This window comes from Carassius auratus, chromosome 34 (assembly GCF_003368295.1).
Source record: "Carassius auratus strain Wakin chromosome 34, ASM336829v1, whole genome shotgun sequence".
Lineage (NCBI taxonomy): Eukaryota > Metazoa > Chordata > Actinopteri > Cypriniformes > Cyprinidae > Carassius > Carassius auratus.
In genome coordinates, this window is record NC_039276.1 from 5484736 (window position 1) to 5509869 (window position 25134).

The 25134-nt window shown below is 34.9% G+C and overlaps 1 protein-coding gene across 2 annotated transcripts in view; it reads left to right on the top strand.

Moving 5' to 3' along the window:
* Window positions 1-7214: 7214 nt before the first annotated feature.
* Window positions 7215-25134, top strand: part of LOC113053698 (collagen alpha-2(V) chain-like) — a 29501-nt gene continuing 11581 nt past the window's right edge. The window contains exons 1-14 of one of the 2 annotated variants that reach the window (XM_026218955.1): window positions 7215-7457; window positions 20384-20605; window positions 20726-20742; window positions 20828-20860; window positions 20964-20996; window positions 21412-21465; window positions 21572-21658; window positions 21835-21912; window positions 22514-22558; window positions 22652-22705; window positions 23277-23330; window positions 23424-23477; window positions 23562-23615; window positions 25068-25121. In XM_026218955.1, coding sequence (XP_026074740.1) covers window positions 7364-7457; window positions 20384-20605; window positions 20726-20742; window positions 20828-20860; window positions 20964-20996; window positions 21412-21465; window positions 21572-21658; window positions 21835-21912; window positions 22514-22558; window positions 22652-22705; window positions 23277-23330; window positions 23424-23477; window positions 23562-23615; window positions 25068-25121 — 933 coding nt within the window. In that variant the 5' untranslated portion in view covers window positions 7215-7363. The remainder of the gene's footprint in view (window positions 7458-20383; window positions 20606-20725; window positions 20743-20827; window positions 20861-20963; window positions 20997-21411; window positions 21466-21571; window positions 21659-21834; window positions 21913-22513; window positions 22559-22651; window positions 22706-23276; window positions 23331-23423; window positions 23478-23561; window positions 23616-25067; window positions 25122-25134) is intronic. The other variant, XM_026218956.1, reaches the window with a different exon arrangement.

The window sequence follows — 25134 nt, forward strand, 5'->3', positions numbered from 1 at the left end:
ATGCTCTGGAAAATCAGGCTCTCAATGGCGGTCCCCTTTTGGAGCCTCCTAGCCAAACTGTCTGGAAAGTAAACAAATGTTTCAGCCCCACATTCAAGTAGACGACCACCATCCTCCCCCCAAGATATCCCAGCAGTGAGTCATACAGAATATCCAGCCATCTTGCTTTTGCTAACATTTTCCAGTAGGTGCAAATCATTTCCCCTGACTAAGAAAAAAAAACTATTTAATTTGTGGTTCCCGAGTTAGAAGCACAAACCTCAAAAGAGTCCTCCCCCTATTTTCCTTTCACTGGGTCTACATCAAAAAGTAAGGGTACCTTAAGATTTCTCTCTTTCAAGTGATTACATTTTTAATTGTCATTGACTTAATCCAACAACAGCCTGTAGCTCAGACTTTAGCTTATCTTTAACATTGTAGGCAACGTTTTTGAGAGATCTACTTAAGCCCAACATGTTTTAGCGCAGTGGTTATTGGTTTTGGAGGAGGTCTTCACTAAAACATGGCTGAAGGGCAAAAGCAAATGGAGGGAATACTCTAGCAGGATGGTCGAGACTGATACAACTTTGTGCTAGTCAGGCATATCATGCTTAAATAAGGATATTTTACTTTATTCTGAGGCTGTAGGCCTGTGTGTAATACAGGGTCATCTCAATAAATTAGAATGTTGTGGAACAGTTCATTTCAGTAATTCAACTTGTGTATTAAATGAATTAAATTCACACAGACTGAAGTAGATTAAGGAATTGTGATGTAAGCAATTCACTATCTCAACAAATCAGAAAAAAGAAGAAAAAAAAAAGGGAATTTTTGGCCTTCTGGAAAGTATGTTCATTTACTGTACATGTACTCAATACTTGTTAGGGGCTCCTTTTGATTTAATTACTGCCTCAATTCAGCTCTACATGGAGGTGATCAGTTTGTGGCACTGCTGAGGTGTTATTGAAGCCCAGGTTTCTTTCACAATTGCTTTCAGTACATCTGCACTTTTTGGTCTCTTGTTTCTAATTTTCCTCTTGACAATAGCCCATAGATTCTCTGTGGGGGTCAGGTCTGGTGAGTTTGCCGGCCAGTCAAGCACACCAACACCATGGTCATTTAACCAACTTTTGGTACTTTTGGCAGTATGGGCAGGTTCCAAATCCTGCTGGAAAATGACACAGCATCTTCAAAAAGTTGGTCAGCAGAAGGAAGCATGAAGTGCTCCAAAATTTCTTGGTAAATGGGTGCAGTGACTTTCCAAAAACACAATGGACCAACACCAGCAGATTACATTGCACCCCAAATCATCAAAGACTGGAAACTTAACCTGGACCCTTCCTCCAGACTCTAGGACCTTGGTTTCCAAATGAAATACAAATCTGAAAAGAGGAATTTGGACCACTGGGCAGCAGTCCAGTTCTTCTTCTCCTTAGCCACTGACATTGTCTGTGGTTTTTATTGGATTGGCTTAACAAGAGGAATACGACAACTGTAGCTAAATTCCCTGACACATCTGTATGCCTTGACCCCAGACTCAGTCCAGTTCACTCAAATTCTCTACTGTCAGATCAGCAGTCTTCCTCATGATTGTGTAGCCTAGTGAACCAAAGTTAGAGACCATTCTGAAGGCTCAGGAAACCTTTGCAGGTGTTTTGAGTTGATTAGCTGATTGGCATGTCACCATATTCTAATTTGTTGAGGATTTTTGTTTGAGAATTTTTTGTTAAATGTGAGCCAAAATCATCCAATTAAAAGAACCAAAGACTTAAAGTAGACTTCAGTCTGCATGCATTTATTTTATACACGTTTCACAATTTGAGTTGAATTACTTGAACTTTCCCACAACATTCTAATTTATTGAGATGCACCTGTATATGTCCTTTCACATTTATGAACTTGAAAACATTATGTGAAAGATTCAAGACTCATCTGACAGTCCTTAGATGAGTTCACCCCAAAAATTCTAAAGTGTTACCAAAAATTCTTAAGGTGTAAAAGTGATATAGTGTATGCTGAATTTGGAGCACTATTGGTATAAATCACGGATTCACCTTTGTTTTTCCAAAAAATAAAAAATAATAAAATAAATAAAAATAAAAATAATAATTATATATATATATATATATATATATATATATATATACATATATATATATATATATATATATATATAAGTATATATATATATATATATATATATATATATATATATATATATATATATATATATATATATATATATATATAAAATGTACATTCATGAGCACTTATTATTTCAGGGATATGATTTGAATCCTTTAAAGAACTTAAAAATAATATCAGTTTCTCGTTCTTTATGATATAATACTTTGTTTAATGTATTTATTGTAAATAGTTTTCAAACACCAGTTTAGAGGTCAGAGTTATTGTTTATATACAGCTGCTATATTTTCAGAAATGCTAGAAATAAAACCTCTGGTTCAAAGGAAGAAATTGAATTGATTCTTGACAAGAAACTGAAGAATACTTTTGATGTTAAAGACCTCTCTTTATATGTGGAAAAGTTTTCAAATGTTAATGCAGGGAAAATACAGACAACCATATATATTGTAACAGGAACTTCCTCAACCACATCTTGAAACAAACTCTCCCAGGAGATCTGGCAGACGCAGATCAAAGGATCAAAGTTATCAGTTAGTTAGTAATCAGTTAATAAGTAATTAATAATGAGACCAAGGTCATGAAATATGTCTTCTCATGACCTGTTCAAAAAATGTATGTACTTAAATTTAACAATTCTAAAAATTAATTACCCCCTTTTTGGTCTTTAAAAACATGTGTGGTAAACATTTGTACATTGAATGGATAGTCTGCATGCTCTGGATTTTCATTGCTTATTTGTGCTTTGATTGAATGCAGACAAATCTAGTAAAGATGGTTTTAGCAGGAAAATATGTCTCAAGGTTTCACATTGGAGGGATCCTCACAGATTTCCCTTGGGATTTACAAAATGTGCAGAAATAGTTAGTGCCTGCTAACAGAACATAGTATGTGGGAGGTTTCAAACAGGAAGAAGTCTTTGTTCAACTTACATTTGAGATGCAGAGATCCTCTGACAATAGTACATTCCCCCTGCTTGGTTAAAAAAACCAAATCAGAAAATCATATCAGCTCAAAGAAAGAGATAAAACCAGAATGAGAATTAAGGTTAGGGATTTGTACAGTCCTTAAATGTGAGTCATTTATGTTTGTAAGTTATGAAAGTAAAAATAACAAACAACAAATGATCTACATAACATGGTAAAATGATTAAGAGTGTTCCTTTTTCTTTGGATTATTTGTCATAATTAAATTCTGTATTAAGTACATAAATACGAAAGAGAACGGTTTGAAAGGAAAGGGTTAAAATACAAACAAAATGCCGGATTTGGGAAAATACTGTAAAGCAGCATTCTACGAAATCAACTTCATTTTATATTGGCGTAAGCACTGGCTGGAAATTTAGTTTATAGCTGTGTTTGGCAGCTGTTTCCTTGGAGATCTAAACCGTACTAATTATTTCCATTCTCTGTGAGCCTTTGCAGCGGGTCAAAAGTTACTTTGATTAAAGTTGATCAAACAGCACCACCAGTATGTCTCTGCAAGGTTTTGTGCATTTACATTTTTAGCAGACATTCAACATACAAAATGCACTAAACCACGATTTATAATGTACTGCTAAAGATCCTAAATACAAGTCAAGACAATGAGCAGATCGTATATAGATGTGGGGATCTTTTGAGGTCACTGTAAGGTTAGATGGATTTTGAAGAGGCTTGTCTTAAAGTTTTGGACAACAATAATGTCACTAGATTAACAACAGTATATTTTTTAAATATACGTTATTAACAGTGCTTCAATTTATTTTTACGCTTCTTTAAAACTTTGAACCAGTATTCCTTGCAGCACATCATTATAAGCCTAAGCACATTATGGAAACCATTGGTCTAGTTATATATATATATATATATATGATCTATCCATACCTTTCGTTTTCCTTTAAACTGTGTACAGTGTCAATTTTGTGGAAAGATTTAATTGCTGAAAGTGAAAGTGCACATAAAATTTCCTGGAGAACAAACATTTGTGTATTCTATTTTAAAACAACATGCTGAAAAAGTGATTTTTCTTCTTCTTCTTCTATCATTACTTTGGACTGCTGCCAAAGCCTTGAATTTTATCTCAAAGAACAAAACACCCGTATTACATTCAGTGTTTCTATGTTCTATCTATTTACTTGGGGAAAGTGAACACAAAAAGACAAGCCAGTACAAGTCAGTATCTGGCCATTCTCCAGACGAACATTCCTTTGAATAAATCAGTCATTGTATTTAAGTGGGTGGTGCAATAAAGGGTTCAGCATTTGTCACCATTTTCAATGCATTTCATCACAGTCAGTAAAGCATGCATCTCCTGCTAAGGAACGCAAGATAAATCTAGTGTTTTAATAGATATTTAATACATTTTAGTTTTCACTGTTTCACAGTTCAATAGAAATATGGATTGGATTAATGAATCAATTAATGGAAAGTTCTACAGACACTTGGACCAAATACAGGAAATACGTAATACAAGTAGTCAAGAGGTCTAGTGCTAAGACCACAAGTGTGGGTATTTGGACAAGGCATACCATTAAAAAGTTTGGGGTCTCATTAATGTATATAGTAATGTTATAAATGCAACTAACTGTTGTGATGCTTAATATTACTTGAACTTTATTTTCGACAAGGGGAAAATTATTTTCCACAGCACTGCACTTGTTTGACACACACAACAAAACACATAATACAAAAAACAACAACAAAGTTTAGATAACCCTCATAGCCCTATACCTACGCCTTGAGGGCAGTATTATTGTAATGTTGTATGTAGATTTTTTTTTTCAGAATTTTTGTGCTGAATATAAATTCTATTTATTTGAAAAATATTTTTGTAACAATATTAAAGTCATTTTTGATCAATTGAGTGCATAATTGCTGAATAAAAATATTAAATAAAAAAATCATGCTGACTTCAAATTTTTGAACAGCGGTGTATATATTGGTGATGAATTAATGACACTGTGTTGTAAGAAATCGCAGACCACACAGACGACAACCACACTTGCTGTACATTTGACAGACACACATTCCAAAGCAGCAGACTTCTGGCATGTTTGACTAAACCGAGCAGATTTCTTCCATGCCAGTGAACACAAAGCAGCCAGATATGAGCACACGCAAGCAAGAAAAGCACAATAACTCATTGAAATGTCTTCCCCTACAGCTTTTACCTTCCTCTGGGCTACATTTTCTTATTACCCATACTTGGTAGCCTATTGTAACAGTGTGGGGAAAAGGCCTCCCATCCCTGTTTTTGGTGTGATATTACTACTGCTTGTAAGCGATGTTACAATGGTTTGGAAAGGCTATTGGCCACTCCATTGGGCTGGGCTATTTGAGGAGAGCTGCCATGTGACTCGGACACCCCCCACCCCCACCTCTGCTCCTCTGTGCCATACAAGCATTGGAGATGGAGAGTAAATCAAGTTTCTAAAGAACAAGGCTCACAGCTGCTTCCTCCCCTTTCCCTCGGAAGTTTTTAAGAGACTGAAGAGGATTCAAATACAACATTAGTCAAGCATTATTTTGAATACTTTAAGTCCTCTAGCTCACCTTATGCAAGATATTATCATTTTTAGAAAATCATAGAGGGTTTTACTCCCAAAAGGTGGAAAATATTTACATATGAACAGCATTTGCATTACTTCTAGTAAACCTTTCAAGTTGGATTTCCATTATCTTGACATTTAGAATTAGTTAGCTAATGAATATGCTAGTTAACTTGAAGCTTAGTTTGGCAACGAGTTCAAATTAGTCATAGCAAGACTAATTCATATACAACTTCAACTGTGTCCCAGTACTGTGCTGTCTGCCAAAATGATTCAGATGAGACGAGGGAGTGGAAATTAGAAGCTAATCAGTAGTGAAAACATTGGCTTTTTAATTTCTGCATTTTTGACAACTTGAAATAATAGTTATTTGTATAGCGAGAACTTGCTATCATGATAGTTGTAAGCAATTTCAGCTGTTTTGATAAGTTCCTCTAGAATTAGACTTCTACCCCAATCCTACACACCCCCTCACTAAAATCCTGTCCTCCAAAAACATTTCAGTCAATCTGACGTCAGTAAATCTGAACCCGTAAAAAGCAGGGGATTTTTCTGATTGGCTAAAATGCACTGGTCGCTTACCTGACACTTAACCGTACATTGTCACTTGGGGTACAGAGTAGTAAATATATTCATTCATACTTTAACTTACATTTACTGTCGCTACAAACATTGTGAGATAATTTAATCAAATACCCCCTGATAACCTTCGTATAAATCATGCTACAAATGAAAGTTTTCTTCTACTTTATAGCACTGTAGTGTATACAATTTTATTGAATTTGAAATCAAATAAAAATCTTTTTTTTTTTTTTTTTCAATAATTACAGAACAGAGCAAAACCTGACCCCATACAGACAAATAAAGCATTCAGCCAAACCACATGCAAGGTCTTGGTCATTTTTACATAAATGTTTGTGAATTCATAGTAACATACCCATGTGCATGTGAAATACGCTTAATAAAATGTGGTTCTGGACAAGTCAGTAGAACTGTAGAAGATTTCTGACCAACCAATGGAATGTTCAGCTGATCCTACTGTCTAGTTTTTAATCACTGAAACAATGAAAAATGGACAACAATGACTTTAAACTCCTTCAGATCACCAGAAATTACCTGCTTTTTAAACTAAAGTTTATATTTCACCATTTTCTTTCCTTCTTGTTTTCCTAGGGGTTTAAATCTGTCATCTGCAACAAAAGACAAATATAGATATAAACTCTTTTCTTGTTCCCTTGTTAAAAAGGAGCCTATGAGCAAAAGCTATAAAGTCAATGCAGTTAAGACTGCCATAAAAACATTTTACTGGCCTTCCTAGCAACTATACCAAGCAAGCCAGCCAGATTGTATCGGTGAATGTTAAACAAAACAAAAAAATAATAATAAAAAATAATTACTATTATAATATACAATATTATCAAAGAACAAACTATCTTTAAAGAATAGTCACGAAGAACATGCAGTGTAATTCAAAAGAGCCAAAGTGGATGCTTATGAGAGAGCACTGACAAAAGGGGGAGGAAAATTAGGGTTGGCAGCATTCTTTTTACTTGAGGCTGTTAAAAAAGAGGCAGCAAAGAGTGGGGCTGGGTCTGATTGCTGCTCTGAGCAGGAAAAACCTCAGTCTGTCTTCATGGTGAAGCAATAACCTGGACTCTTTTTTCCTTCCTCTTCCCGGTTACTTTGCACACAACAACAGCTCATGTCTTTGATATGGGCATGATGATTTTTCATCCTTATAGGACTGTCCTGTTTCTGGCTTTATCGGTGGCTTTTTTACAATTTGTGAAATGCCAAGACGACAGTGGTAAGTTGCTGTTTATTCATGAAGCTAATGCTGATTCCAAAGCTGAGGCTTTTTTGATTTTATGATTATTATTGGATAGTAATTTATTTTTTTTAAACAAAAATATTTACTTAGGTATATACATATATATCTAAAGATGACTTGAAAGTCTTGAATAGAAAGTTGCTTAAATGTAAAGTTAATTGTTTAAAAATTGGAGTTTAATTGGTCTTTCATATTTAAAGGATGTTGCACACATCTGCATTAAATTTGGTTATACTTTTGACCAGAAATCATCTCTAGTTATGCCATAAGTTGAAGATTTGGCTGTTCTATTGTCTAGCAAGTATCACTAGTTATGCCATGTGATAAGCATGCTGTACCATGAATAACGGAGATGTCACTTGAAGGTTTGTGACATATGAAGATGGGCAAAGGGCATTTTTTACTCTTAACTCTTCAACTCTTACTCTTAACTCTTCAACATGCAGCATTAGATTTATTGTCTACCCACATCATTATCCTCCTCTCACATCTGCTGAATCAATGTCAACTCTAGCACTACACTCACATGACTCTAAAGAAACACATCTTGCATCTTAACGCAGAGCAGATGTGTGAGGATATTTAGAGGGAGGCACTGACTCTGAACATGCAGGGAAAGGGGGGGGGGAAAGAAAGAAAAAACACCCAGCCGAGAAAACACCTGAGTTTTATTACCTCAGTCGTTTTAAACAGGTGACGTACATTTTTCCCTAAATGATGTCACCAGACAAAAAATCCTGAGGAGGGTTTTTCTTAGGTTCTGTTGATCTTGAATGTTTAGAAGATTTCAATATATGCATATCTGAACAAAATGTTTTAGATGTGCCTCTTAGATACAAAGCCTACTGTTAGGGTCTTACAGACAGTGTGCCACCTTGTGGTAAATGATCATTACATCAAAAAAAAAAAAAAAAAAAAATATATTGTAGTATCTTTCTTCACAATACAGCAAAAACACAAATTATAATATTTCTCCATTGTAAAAAGAGATTTTATTTTTCACATCAGTCTATTCTTGGGCTAAGAAATAATAATGTTTGCTGGTGTTCTTCAGGTAAATTATTTGATAACTTTATTATCTTTTGTTATTTCTCTTAAATTAGGTATTTTTGGTGGTTTTATCTCATTACCATAAATAGCCTGGAAAACTGCATGCTTGCATTTTAATAGGCCCTATAAACAAGTCATAACTAATCTCATTAATATGTTAATCAATACATTGTAAGTATAATTAATGCATGTTTTGCAGAAAAATATAACTGAAGTCCAAGTGAAGTTGTTCTGTTCTTTGTTAGCGCCATGTGACAAATCTTTTCTACTGGGCGTCATCACATGGAACAGTTTAAACACACTTAAACTTTTGGATAATGTGTAATTTTACGTAAACTAGGTTAAACAAATCGACACAAATTACTTCTCACAGTAACGTGAATTTTTTTCTGACCCAAACAGAAGATTGTCTTTCAAGCATTATACCTTTAATTACATTTTTATTACAAGGTTGTGTAGCCTCTGTACTCTTCTTTTTTTTATGAAAAGTTGTTTTTTGTTGTTGTTGCCACGTAATGTATATTACAGCAAATAAGGTTTTTTGACTTTACAGCTAAATATCCAAATATGTGCATTTGACCAAGTCCACAGCTTATGTGCTGATGGAAAACATGTGCTGCATTTTTGAGCTATGACTCGATTACATGCCTCTTTGGCCTTGAAAGAGGGAGAGAAAGAAAAAACGAGAACGGAGGACAAGGAGAGAGAGAATCCTATTCTTCCTATGACACCAACCTTTAACTCTATAACCTTTACTGTACAGTCCATAGAATCTTTGACTATGGAATAAACAATTGAGAAGATGTCTTCTTAATGTTGAGTGTGCTCTCGAGCCCGCTCCATGGGAACTACTTATAAAGTAAATTATGGCAGTCAGCAAATGCAAGCCCTGGGATCACTTCCAGATGTTAAACTGGTTGCTTTGGCAGTATTTGTAAAATATTAATACAAATGTTGGCTAAAACCTGGTTGTGGAGGAAGTCATGTAGCTGATGTAAAGAACACTGTGTCTGAACAGCAAAGGCTGGAAGACAATTGTGTTTGGAAAATAAGAGTAAGTGCATCATAGACATTTTATCACTCTACAGTTTAGCAAACTTCTATTGTATTGTTTGTCATGTGCAAACTTAAAAAGCTCCACTAAAAGCAAGCTTTCACCCTCATGTAAAGCAGATGTAGTGAAAACATTCAAATATTCTTTTGGCAGTCTTACAGGATCAGGAAGTAAGGAGGGTGTAAGATACGCCAAACATGACGTGTTCAGAATGCAGAGGTTGGCCGTGGAGAAAATGACGAGAATTCCCCTTGAGATCCCCACAAGCTTTTTAGTTTTACACAGCTGTTCCTATTTGTCTGGAGATCATCTGGATTTGGCACATATACAATTTCAGTCCTATCTGTTTGTCTGTTGGTGCTACACTGGTCCCCAGAGTATGTCTTGATTGATTAAAGAAGCTTCGTTTTGCATGGATTGGCCCATTTAGAGCAGTGTCAATACCTCCAAAAATTAAACATTGTGTCATCATTTACTCACACTCTTGTTCCAAACATTTATTACTTTCTTGTTTCTGTGGAACACAAAAGAAGAAATTCTGAATAATGCACAAGTTGTCAACAAATCATTCAGACGGGTTTTGTGAACAGAATCAAAATATCAGTTTTGTGGATAAAGAGCTCAAAAGAATGATTTGTCACAAATTAGACATTGCAACTATTCTATTGGAATCATTTACATTTTACATGACTTTAGAAGTCATGTTGTCATACTGACTACTTTTATGATGTCAGATGATGAGTTTTCCCACTTCTCATTCACTTTCCCTATGGCCAGAATATTCTCCAAAAAATGTACCTTTTTTGGGAGTAAATGGGAATGAGTAAATATTGTGTTTTTTTTTGTTCTGTTTTTTTACCAAACCACATACCCAGCCTTTTTTTTTATTAGCTCATCTGTCAATTGCCTCCCAAACAAAAGTCAGAAACAGATATCTGGAAAAAGGTAACCCATTTTCCCAGACAACAACCAGTATTGGCCATATTTACAAACCTTTTTTTTTTTTTTTTTTTTTTGCTTGTAGAACAAGAGAAAATGGTAACACTTTAAAATAAGGTTCAATAGTTAACATTAGTTAACTACTGAAGTTAACATGAAATAAGCATGAACAATACTTCTACAGCATAAATTATCTTAGTTATTGTTAATTTTATCATTTACTAATGCATTATTAAAATCAAAAGAGGTGCTTGTTAACATTAGATAATGCATTGTGAATTAACATGAATTAACAATGAACAACAGAATTAACATGAACAAATATTAATAAATACTGTAATACATGTATTGTTCATAGTTTGTCCATGTTAGTTAATGCATAAACTAACTTTAACTAATGGAACCTTATTGTAAAGTATTACCGACAACTCTATCGACAAGTCATACAGAAAAACAAAGTACAAATAAACCAAGCCAAAAAAACTAAAGCACAGACAATGAGGTTAAATGTACATTATGTGAAGGGTTGGTCTAAGATTGTGTTATGTAAATGTGTTGTACATCACTATATCTTGTAAACGAAGTAGATTACTGTTCAGAAAGCATCAGAGTGGAGCGCCAAGGCACTGTATTATACCCTGAGAATGATACGTGTTAGCCTGTATCCTCATACAGGGGAAAGTTGACTTAATGGATGTACTATTACAAAACCCATCCCAAAGAGATAGGAATCAATTTATCAATTATAATTTTATAGCTACATTTACAGGACATAATATTACAAAAAAATTAAAATGATCTTGCTTGCAAAATGTAATGATGATAATAATGTAATCTACATATCAAAAACACATATATAGGTTCACATATATATATATATATATATATACAGTATATATATACAGTATATATATTAGGGGTGTAACGATACGCGTATTCGTATTGAACCGTTCGGTACGACGCTTTCGGTTCGGTACGCGGTACGCATTATGTATACCGAACGGTTCGTTGGAGTAATTAATTATATTTGAAAAAAAAAAAAAAAGAGAGAGAAAGAAATATAATGATATGCGTTCAACAAGGTAGCCCAATAACCCAAACAACGTAACAGGCAACGCCCCTGACACTCCCGAAGAAGAAAAAAACACCATCTTATATGTTTATGTTAGGCTACTCAGCAGGCGCTCGCTCACTCAGTACGCGCTGAAGGCTCGTTGCAAAATAGCCAATGCGTTTAACAGACTAAAAATGAGAAGATCCTCCAATAACCAACAGGTCTGGTGTTTGGGTGCACTTTGGATTCCCTTTAAGCTATAATGGTGATGGCAAGAGAGTGGTGGATAAATAAACAACGGTATGTCGCATCTGCAACATGACAGGGTACACCAGCGGGAATACAAAAAAAAAAAAAAAAAAACCAGCGGGAATATCTGGGATATATGCGTCAGTACTATCTGGGAAAAGACGAAAAAAAGGAGAAACATGCACGCAGCAAACTATCCCTGCAGCATTTAGACACTATAGCTTACAGGGAATCCAACCCAAACACCAGACCTGTTGGTTATTTTAGGATCTTATATTTCTGGTCTGTTAAATGCATTAGACATTTTGCAACGAGCCTTCAGCGCGTGCTGAGTGAGCGAGCGCCTTAGGGGCCGTTCACATATCGTGCCTAAAAACGCATGGAAAACGCTAAGCGCGTCTTTCTCCTGAGGCGTCTGTCTTTGCTAAGCAACAATGACGTGCTCTCTCCATGAGACGCGGAAATTTCAGCGAAGGATAAATGGATTTGCAGCTCTAAAAATCGCTTGCAGTAGCTCTGCTACTGAATTTATTTCAAAATTGCAATCCATATACAACTATGATCAGCTGTTCCTTCATCTTGGCTGAGCTCTCAACGTTGTTACGGGAAAGGATGAAGCTGATTGGTTGGTTCTTGTCACATGACCCGCGGTGCGCTTGCGGCATTCTGAAAAGTTGAGATGTTTTTACATTTTGCTGTATCTAAAACGTATCGAACCGAACCGAACCGAACCGTGACATCAGTGTATCGTATCGAACCGAACCGTGAATTTTGTGAACCGTTACACCCCTAATATATATATATATATATATATATATATATATATATATACACACTAACAAACCTTGATTTCTCATCTGAATAACTATAACATACAGGCATATCATTGACAAGCTCATGTTCTATACTTCAGATATAACAGTATCATAATGGTGTTGTTAATACTGATGCTTAATACATTTGTACATAAAGTCTCTGTGACTGGCCAGCTTGAAAATACATCATGAGCAATTTTGGATTTCATGAGAAATATGTGGTTTTCTGGTCCATTTGAGCTATTCTGTGTCCAGCAACCAGGCAGGATAGTTACTTTTCTCAAGAAACCAAACTCTGTAATGAGAATGCAGTGACTTGTAGACTTCAACAAAATGATAAGATGAAATGATACGGGTTTTGGATTCAGTCCAAAAGATCAATGCAAACTATTTAATATAAATATTTAACATTCCTTTTAACTTTTGCAAGTGACTAATAGAACACAACCCTATTATATCTACAGTGTGCCGGAAATGAAACAGATGTCACACAGGCTAGACAAAGGATTGAGGGTTAAGCAAAGAAGTACGTTTTCAATTCAAACTGAGTTTAAATGTATACAAACCTACTTGTGGTCTAAGTTTTTTTATTTATTTATTTTTTTTTAGGAAATAGTTGTATTTATTTTTGTGAGAGATCCCTACCTGACTCCATTTACACTAATACACTCATTACAGCAAGTGTTTTCAGCTTCAGTTATTGTTTAAAACTGCGACTTGATACAACTGAGAACTCTCAACATGAGAACACACTGTTCTTTTCAGCACAAGCAACTATCCTGCACTTCATGCATTCATAACAAGGACATCTCAGTAAGCCAAGTTTATATGGAAACATCTGCAGTTTATTGAGTCATGATTATAATAGAGTGTGAGAAAGACACTGAGATCCTGAGATGCCATGCGGCAGTCACATTTCAGTTTATAAATGCCAGAGATCTGTTAGAAAATTACATATTTACTCTTTATTTGTTAGCAATATCCATTGGTTACAAGATAATAACTGGAGTTAAATATCAAGGACTAATGTCCCAAATTACTGTTATGGACTTTGGTACAGTACTTGCTCTATTACTTGCTAAGTCATTTTTAGCATGTGTATACTTATTATAAATATTAGGCCAAATTAATGGCTCATGATATCTTTAGGTTCAAGATATGTCTAAACATTTTACATTAAACTGACATAAAAAAAAAATGTTCATGTATGACATCCTTTAGTATTCTTGAGATAAACTAGCAATACACTTTATTTAATCAATAGAACAATATTGTTGAAACATTTTATAAATCAAACTGAAATAGAAATCCTGATCCAAGCACAGAACTCCACTCTGGCAGAAGATTAAAGTTTAAAAAACACATTCACGAGAGAGACATTTTTCCACCTTGTAAGTCAGTTCTCTCACACTGGCATTTCCTCTGGAGAAAACGCGGTGTAATGTCTAGGTCTGAGCAGTGATATTATTCCCTGCTGTCTCATAATGTTTAGAGCAAAAATACCGCTCCTTACTGACTTTTATTTTAGCAAGCAAATAAGAAGACTGTTATTATTTTTACAAATAAATCAATTTGGAGTAGGCGTCACTGTTATGTGGTGGCAGAAAAACACTGGTAACAAGTGGAGGGAAACGGGTTAAATCCACGAAATAAAAGAAAAAAAAAATGTGCCTTTGGATGTCAGAATCGGAATGCATTTACATGTTTCTTTTTAGAATATTGTCATCAAAGACGCCATTTAAAGCTAAACACAGATGTTTAAACAGACAGACTATGGATGAAACCCGATATGATTACCCTACTTTTAAAGCATAAATGTGATTGAAACAATAGGTCAACATAATAGCCCTATACAGTTAAAGCATAAAACAAACTGCTATTAAAACATAGAACATTTTTCATAACATTTACCTATTTTAACTCATGATTCTGACATTTTTTTTTTCTTGCAAATGCAAATTTTGATTTACTCAGTTTAACTCAACAATTAAATACAATTTTGTGGAAACTAGCCAGTAGTGTGGGATTGTAAACTCATTATTCTGAGCCGAGAGGAAAAGAGAGAATGACCAGAATTGTGAGATCTAATCTCGGAATTGTAAAATATATAGAAACTCAAAATGAACTTTTGTATTATTTTGTTCCATGGTTTTCACACTGCAGTCAAACCATCTGCTGATGACTAATCAGGCATTCCAAACCTCTAAAGAGAAGAACTATATAACCCTGGGACTGGCCCCGAATCATGCAAAAGAGATAAATTATTGATTCTCTCTCATATATTTCTCATCTAATCAGTGATGATTGTTTATTATTTGATCTTTTGAGTTTGGAAAGATTCACTTAGTCCCTCTCTTTGTTTGTTTGTTTTTTTCATTTGTTAAACCAGAGAAATAAAGTCAATATTCATATTGGAGTACGTCAGAAAACTGGTCAGGACCTATATCTCACTATTACTTGTTTGATATTATTGCACATGCAGGATGAGTTTGGGATACATTTTCAAGTACATATGTTAAAGTTCTAGATTAGAAAACCAACCAGTCAGGGAGATTTATCACCTTTGGAAGAACTGACCTTTAAGTTCAACCATGCTAAATGTCATGCTTTAAGAAGACATACGACTCTAGAAACTAAAAAAATAAATAAATAAAATAAATCTTGGAACAAAAAGGATGTTTTCTAGGGGAGTCGACTTAAGTCTTTCTTTCAAAAGAATAAGATCAAGTCCATTACAACTGATTGAAATCATCTAAAACAAGTATATGTGGATTTATTCATTAAATCTGTAACAAGTTATTTTTTTGGTCCTTGATTTTATACTAAAAGAGAAATTTTTAAAATAAAATCCTATTGAAAAAATGCATTCCAGTTTATTTACAGTTGCTGCTAATGACAAATGCTGAAGCTGATGATTGACGCTGTAACTTAATGAAAGATAGAAGAAGAGAAAAAGGCAAGAGAATGATGTACCACAGTGTTGGGGTCACTTGGAGTAAATGTTTATGCCTCAAGGCTCTCCATCCAAAACAATGTAACATAACCTAGAATCATGACAGACCAGCTGTGGAAGCTCTGCAAGCTCTCACAATATCCAAACATGCAACGAGGAGGAAACATGCTAGAAAAAGAAACATAAGGGAGGGATGTTTCCAGTCCCTGGAAAGTGGAGTGGAGTATATATATAGTTATGTTATCTCCTAAGAATTACAATCATTTACTTTTTATTACAAATTGAAATTTCAATTACGTTTTATCCCAAGATGTTTCCCTCCTGAATATCCATGAAAGGAGGTCAGGAAAGCAATGGGTAGACTTATGTCAGGTCATGAGATTTTTGTTGATTTTATAGCCAAGAATGTGACTGGTAATGGCCTGCATATATTAAACATCTTGCCTGACACTCACACAAAGAAAAGCAACCCTTCCACGTCTGGACGTATATTACGTTTGTATAAAAGTGCAGGAGTTCAAGTTGTGTAAATATTAAAAAGCAAGCTAATGAATCCTGGAACACCCCTTTGTTATGGATAGACATCTGTCTAGGCCACAAGCATGATAAACAGAATTATAAAAAAAATTACATTTAAAGTTTAAACTGGGGGGAAATAAAACACGCATTAAGCATGCCTTTGAAGTTTTCATCTAAATAACAAAATACACCATGAAGAGTTTTATAAAATCTTTCATTCATTTCTTTTATGCATCAAAGATTTGTAGCTACCACAGGATCCCATATACTAAAAACACATGCTCTCTTTCTAGCCAAGTGTATTAAATCACCATAACTTTCATGATGATATCTCATGCGGTGAAAGATTTGTTTGAAAAAGAGGTTTACAAGACTTGTCGATAATGTGCACATTAGAGATGCCGACGAAACGTCTTTTTATAGTTCATCTAAGAAAACTTACTGAATTTTAAAATGGTTTTATAGCTTTAAGCATTGGAAAAGGCAGTTACTAAAAAATAAATACATCTTATTTGAAATGGGGTTTATCAAGCCTAATTAAGCAGGCAACAAAAAAAAAGAAAAAAAAAAAAACCTTTCTGGGCCAAGTATCTCACTGCACATCATTGAAAGCAAGCAAAAAAAAAAAAAAAAAAAAAAAAAAAAAAAAAAAAAATTATGGATATGTCCAAACCAGAGGAAAACATTTTCCTTGTACAAACTAGGATGTTCTTCCTAGACTGAAATCAATGTGACTCTTCATTTGAAGATCCTTTTTGAAGCCGCAAGGACATTGAGGTCTATCATTCTGGAGTGATAGTCTGAATTACAATGTAGACATCTCATTTTCACACAGATTCTTCTTCAAAAAGAGGGAGTGAACTGTGGAGAACTCTATCAGTTAATTACGAGAGAGGTCCGAGGTCTGTGAGACACAATTTATTTATGTCTTTGGCTTTTAAAAAGCAAGACTGTAGCCTCTTTTAAAGTTTCCCTGGAGTTTGAATGCAGCTTATCTTATTTAACTGTAAAAACCGATGCTTAAAAATTTCCTATAAATGTGTGATTCCTGGACATCAGCATTCAGTAATAAAGTTCTCAAAATCAGGATATAATCAAAAGAGAAGATCACATTGTTTGACGTTCAGATGAAAACCGTACATTTACAGACTACTCAATCACACACAAACCCATATCCTTGGTGCTGGAAAGACAGACTCAGATGAGTCACTGTTTCCATAAGGTCATTTTCTAACCCATACAGCCTCGTTCCAACAACGAAGTTCCTGAACACAGCACGTTATGATATTTCCACATCAAGCAAAGAAAATTACATGTGATTTATATTACAGTTAATCTCCGATAATGCAGCATCTTGCTGGAGATGTAAATTGTAAAGAAGAAGCTGCCCATTGTTATCCTAGACCGTGCCGACAGAAGTCTGAGGGTTTGGCAGGGAACCACAGACATTAGTTGACACGGAGTAATGCTGAGCATGTTCAGTGTGGTCAGGTCAGGCCAGACTAGAAGACTGGTGGAAAATGTCCGTCAGAAGTCCACAAAGGACCATGCTTTTGGTATCCTCATCACTAAGGGAGTTTAACCATTGCCGTAGAAAGCACAGAGTCTGCAATGAATTAATTAACTGAGGGAAAGAGTGAGCATTCTCTTCACCTTTAATGGTAAGGTTTTCATGGGTGGCTTGTGAGCCCTATTTTCCCTCCCATTATCCTACATGTGAATTCTATCTGGATTACATCTGTTTTTGCACGTGTTGTAGTTTAATTTGTTTTCTGTAAATTGCAGTGAATACCATGGACTGTGGAATATGAAACTTTTCTCTCCTTAAAAAGAAGTCAAATAATATTGCAAACATATGCTACTGTAACAGTTTATGCCAACAGCATGAAAAAGAGTATACAATTGCTTTTAGGCATCTTTGAATATGATATATAATATAAAAACTGGCCAGCTTGGGAAAAAATAATTAATAATTAAAAAAAGGCCAAAGCATGGAAGTTTCCACATGCACGTTCCATTTAAACTTGAATATGACTGCAAAATAAATTCCCCTCCCATGTTCAATGCATTGAGTAGCTAATTATTACTAGAGAAACGCCAATCAGAACAAACCTCCAGAGAAAACATTTGTACAACTTCCAGAAATCATGTTTCTTGCTTGTGCAAAAAAAATGAATAAATAGATAAATAAAAATAATTAAAAAATAAGAAAGAGTGCAATGTAGGCTGTTAAATATCAGCAATACTGAAAAACCGGTGTAAAGCTGCATAGGCTATATACTAGCATGATTGCTGGTGTGTTCAGGAAAAGATCTAACTTGTCTTTCACATCCTTCCCTGACACATTCATTTCCTCAGGCCAAAAAGCTATCAACAATTTACAATCAAAACACCCTAAGTATTCACCACCCCTGCTATATTTATTCATAAGCTTGAACACTCTGAATGGTCGTATCTCCCCGTTAGCTATAATGTGTGGCCACGTTTGATCTGCATTCCAGAATCAATATGGGAGGAACATTTCTTATGAGTATAGTGCAAAACAGATATGAGAGGCCAAAGTTCTTGTCTGCTTCTTTACCTGCTCAGTTGCTCTTTGCTTGCTTGGTCGCCAGTATTACAACCTATTAAATATTTTTCAAATAGCCTAGTGGGGAGCAAAAACATCATTTTCAGGCTGGAGATTTCAGGTGAGAACAAACCCCGGAAGGTTTCACTGCGGCAGCGGATAAAGCTCAAGGGTGCCTCCTGGTGTTCTGGTAGATTACTACAGCAACCCGTACTGCCGAACGTGAACATTTGAACATTTGCCAAAGAGCTGTTCATTATTCTGTAAAGTTCTTGTAGTTCGATAGCTTGAAAATGTTGAATTAAGAAATAGTTTCTTCTAAACTTTATTTTAATGATTAACTGAATTGCAAAGTGCAGTAGAGGTCTGTTGGAAGCAATAAGTAGCCCATGAATCAGACGTCCTGGAGAGCATTAGCTCATGTCTTCCCACCAGAGGCTTTCCAAAAGGCAAGGAATCACCTTTTCCAGTAATTCTCCGCCACTTTCTCAGCCTTTACTAACCTATCTGGCCTTTTGGACTAGTTGCTAGCAGGGGGGATTTTATGATTTTCATTTTGCGGGACTCAGCCTCCAATGAGGGTATAATAATGAATAATGAACAAATAAATAAAATAAAATAAATCATGTTTGACTAATAGGTTATGGTGGTATACTAAAACTATTGCAGTATTCCACTAATTCATTAATATTTCCATAAGTAAGATGGGTATAACATTTGAGTACTGAATAAGCCAAATACAATACTTCTTGATCACACACACACACACACACACACACGCAAACACACACACATAAACACAATTTTACTGTTTGCATTTCTAGTACAAACTTTTTCATTAGCTCAAGTATACAAACCTCTTTTTGTGTTCAAGTAGTCCTACTGTCTGTCACTGTCTTCAATCATTTGCACATGTAAGGTAGCTAATGTTGAATGCACTGTAATATGTTTATATTGAAAATTTGATTTTCAAATGAAAATAGCAACATGATAGTTTTAATATGTGTGAAAGGCAACATTTTTGCTGGAGGAAACAGCCGTGGTGTTTGTTAGCTGGATCAGTGTCATGAATTATTTATTATTATTTTTTTTTACCGCCTAGTGCAAGCTGTCCAGAAACTTAATGCCCCCTTATCATTACAGGTTATTGCATATTCCAAGGTGCAGGGGTTATGGAAACATGGGGGGTTAGTGATGACACAACCCCCCCCCCCCCCTTTTTTTAGTGCTTAAACAGCGATCTTTTTTTAAATGAAACAAAATCTCCCTTTGTATTGAACATTGTCCTTCGTAACCTTGCAGGTGTTATTTATGTTATAACAGGAAAATTGCACACTAACTAAAGTTAAAAAAGTGAAATCATAATCAACCACCCCTTTAAGTTTTGTTCTTCTGTTTAACATTAAAGAAAATATTTTGAAGACTCTGGGTAACCAAATACTTGCTGACACCCATTAACTTCTGTTATATGGGAGAAAAAAGGCCTATCACTGAAGTCAATGGGGACCAGAAGTTTAATATAACTTTAGATACAAAATTACTGTCTTTGTTTGATGTGTTCAGAAAAATACCTATAATAATACATGTTAAAATAAATCAAATACAACTATATATGACAGGTTTTAATTAACAATGAGTTTTTAATAAAAATGTGTGTGTTTACACAATATTTATATAGTATTTACCATTTTTGCCCATAGAGGATGAGTTGAGCTGTACAGAGAACGGACAGGTGTACACAAACAGAGACATCTGGAAACCTGAACCATGCAGGATCTGTGTTTGTGACAGCGGAGCCATCTTGTGCGATGAGGTGCAATGTGATGAAGTCTCTAACTGTGCAAAGGTAATAATTCCAGAAGGAGAGTGCTGTCCTGTGTGCCAGAGTGACACAACGCACAGCACTGGCAATGGCAGACCAGGTGAGGATGCGCACCACATTTAGATTCATTTAGCATCTTCATGCAAATCTGTGTTTTGAAATTTTAGAATGGATAAACATCAACTATTTTTATTTTTATCTATTTCCTTTTTCTTGTCAGCAGACAGAATTGCCAAGGTATTCTATAAAGTTCAATAAATATATAAATAAAGATATTACAAATAAAGTCTTCTATTTTGAGTTTCACTCTTCTTGATTTCAGGGTCAGAAAGGAGAACCTGGAGTTGTCCCAACTGTATGTTTGAATGAACATTTATCTTACATGAATATGAGGATGGATATATATAACAATATTTGTACAGTTTGTAAATAATACAAATATTCAATCTTGATTTTAGGTTATTGGAATAAGAGGCCGTCCTGGACCAATGGTAAGATTTCTTCATTTACTTTTGTAGGGTCCTGATCGATATTAACAAATAGATCAATCAAATGAAAAAAAAAGGGTTTTCATGCTGTGCTTTGTGCAGTTAATCAATCATATATAGCTACAATATCTAGTACATTATTTGATATATATTTTCTGATGTCTGGACATTAGATGGAGACAGAGCACAGCTCAATTTATTTTCCTTGAACTGTATTGGTCTTTATTTGAACTTTTCATTTAACCTTGCTAATTGATTATTTTGAAACTTAGAAATTCTTGCAAAAACTCATCCAGTCTAATTGCAATCAGAACTTTGTGTGTGACAACTGTGATAACACAGACTAGAGCTATATTGCTAATGCTAACAGGACTGTTTTTATTTACTTCGATTGTGTAATTTTATGCTTATTATATAGGGTCCTCCAGGAGCTCCAGGATACAGAGGAGACAGCGGACCTAAGGGTCGTCCTGTAAGAAACAACAAATTAATTTCAAAATGTGATTAAATATATGAAATATTGTGTAATATTATTGTAATGTTATGTTACTTTAGCCTGATTTTAATGTTTATTTTAGGGTCTCAGGGGTCCCCCAGGATATGACGGAGAGCCTGGTATTCCAGGACAGCCAGGAGAGCCAGGGCCCCCAGGACATACCCCAGGAGTGAGTTTATTATCTATAATTCATTAATGATTATATTTTCATATAGTTCATTAATCATCACAGAAAGTAGGACTGCAGGACAGAATATAAAAAAGAGAGGTGAAGTAAAAAAAACACAACAATTACAATATAGAGAAAGTTTCAGTTAATAAAGCCCCATGTCCTCTCTTACTTAGGGAGAGTTGTCTTCACATATGGCTGGAGGATTTGCTGACAAAACAGGAGCCCAGCATGCCATGATGCCTGGAGTCCGGGTAAGTGGAGATTCTGCCATTTAAACAAAAATATGTGCCGTATTTTTTTTTTTAAGTCGCATCAGTCCAAAAATACGTCATGATGAGGAAAAAAAACATATATAAGTTGCACTGGATTATAAGTCGCATTTATTTAGAACCAAGAACCAATAGAAAACATTACTGTCTACATCCACGAGAGGGCGCTTTATGTCTTCACTGTAGACTGCAGAAGCACTGAGCAGCATAGAGCGCCCTCTCGCGGCTGTAGACGGTAATGTTTTCTATTGCTTCATTTCTCTTGGTTCATTTCTCTCGGTTCATGTCAAATTAATTTTGATAAATAAGTCGCACCTGACTATAAGTTGTAGGACCAGCCAAACTATGAAAAAAGTGCGTCTTATAGTCCGGAAAATACGGTATCATATAAGCCACAGACTTATGAGGAACATTACAAGCAATGTATCATACTCACATTACAGCAATGCTGTGTTAAAAGAATAAGCTGAATTACAGAATCAGAAAATTGCTTCATTTGATTTGGATGCTGTGTTGTGTTCAAAAAGTGCTGTTTCACAAGCACTCTGTGATTTATTCTAGTAACAAAGCTGTTTTTCAATAGGGGGAGGCAGGAACAAGGGGACCGCCTGGGCCAAATGGAGCACCAGTAAGTATTTATTTGATAAGAAATCTTTGTTACACATTTCAGGGCCAAAAGAATTTGGCTTTCAGCAGTAGCATGTTTTTCAACTTCCTCTAGGGGGTGCCAGGACCACAGGGACCTCCTGGTGATGTAGGAGATACAGGGCCAATGGTGAGGCAACATGATTAATTATCTACTGTCTGTGAAAACTTCAGAATTTACTGGGGGCAGTCTGCCTCACAATCTTTATTTCAAAAGCAAACATCAGCCAGGAAGAACTCAAAAAGTACTAGCTGTTTGGTATTGGAGGTGGAAGAGAACACTAGTCATTTACTTCCCCACCTACAATCCCAGCCGGTAGCGAGACTCGACCTTGTGACCTCTGAATTATGTTACATATCCTTATACTAAGAAAAGCTTGTACATTATGAGGCACAGAAGATGGCAGGTTTTATCTTTGGCTATTTTTTTTTGTTTAGTTTTTTGTTTTACTTAAGTGATTATAAGGCAGGTTTGTATTGTTTAAGAATTAAATATACTTTAAGGGTGTGAGGTATGAGGTATTGATATGACTAATAGTTGAATTAACACCTTTCAATGCTGTAGAATCAGCCTTTCTAATAAATTCCACGATCATACTGATTCTGGAAGCAATGCATTGTTTTGTTACTAAATAAACTGGACAATATCATTGTTTTTATGTTTAATCATCATTTGGTAATGACTGTTCTGCATTGTATAGGGTGGTGCTGGCCAGAGAGGACCAGAGGGTCCTTCAGGGAAACCTGGTGAAGATGTGAGTACTCTATGATGTATCATGAGAATCCTCACAACAATGTGGAAAAATTAAACAGGATCTGATATTGATTTATTTATTTTTTGGTCACAGGGAGAAGCAGGGACTCCAGGAGGTGCAGGAGAAATGGGATTTCCTGGATCTGCTGTAATAATAATTAACAGCTTTTATAATTGAAAGGTATTGCTTGCAGTAGTTGGTAGTTTTATGTTTGAATATTTTTATGTTCAGGGAGCAAGAGGATTTCCAGGGACGCCAGGGCCACCAGGTTTAAAGGGCCAGAGAGTAAGTCAATTCTTAGTCTCTAGTGTTTTTATTTTTATTTTTCATTGAAATGTGGTTTCGCTTTTAAAAAAAGTTACAACAAAGACAATTTGACTAACAAAGAATAATACATATTTTAAGATTCCGGAGGTCACTAATCAAATGCGGTAATTCATGATGTTGACAATGTGAACTCGTTTTGCAATAAATTACAATATAAAGTAGAAGCATTGCTAGTAGTCTCAGATTTTTGAACCTGGCTCTTTTATATGCTCTCTTTTTGTTATATCCCACTTTTGTCAAGTGTGAGAATTTCATTCTCTTGGTCTGGGGATCTTTTCAAGTTGCTATTTTCCACTTTATTGAGTGCACTACATTACTTACAGATCATCCACCAGGCCACCAGTTTGGTCTTGAATACATTATATGAAATACCTGTAAGAGAAGTCAGACTTCACACACCGAATTTTAAAGAATAAAATATACGACCATCATGTTCGACAATAAGTAATTGCAGCTTATTTTGCACAAGCAACTATAAAGCACACAGTTCCCTTGGTTGAAAAGACAATTCACATTAATACTACAATAGAATGCAGAATTTTAAAATAATACAAGTTACTTGTGTTTTTTGAAGGTTACTTTGGAAATGTAATAGGTTACAGATTATAAATTACCCTATTTAAAATGTGATAAGTAGAGTAACTATTTTTAATTAATTCATATATAAAAAATAAATGATTACATTTGATTTCTCTGTGATTACTTTTCTACATTTCAAATGAAAGTTTTCAACTTTTAACCATTTTAAAATATTTAAACCAGACTTTCAAAATCTTCAAAACAAACAACCAAACAACCAACCAACCAAACAAACAAACAAACAAGCAAAACACTTGAATTAAGATAACAAACTTTCTTTTATTTTAAGCCACCACAAAATCAAACTTTAGCATCTCTTTTTACTCTGAGATCATTCTGAGGTTAAACATAGATTTAAAATCATAACACGATATGGTTTAATAGCCATGATACTGTTTCTGAAATCAAATCTTTGCATGGAAAATATGAAAAAAATAAAGCATATACATTAACCCAAAGAGAAAATAAAACAGTTATTGAATAAGCATGTGTCCTATTGTGTGTCCTTAACTCCTGAAACATTGATGCCTCATATTTTAGAGCTGACAATGCATTTTGGGAAATATATCAATTAAATCTCTCTCTCTCTCTCTCTCTCTCTCTGTGTGTGTGTGTGAAAATTTTCATGTAACCCCTTTTTTAATTGTTAACATTTTCATAAGTAACTGTAATTTGTATGCACTTTTTTTTTGTAACAGATTACAATTACATTTATTTTGTAATAAAATGATGTAAATCCATTATGTAACTAGTTACTCCCCAGCACTACCTATTGTTACTTTTAGATTTCTAAATGGAGTCTAACAAAATCTTTGTCCTTTCATAATTCAGGGGCACCAAGGTCTAGCTGGTCTTAAAGGAGAACATGGAGCTGTGGGATCAAAGGTTTACCTTATGC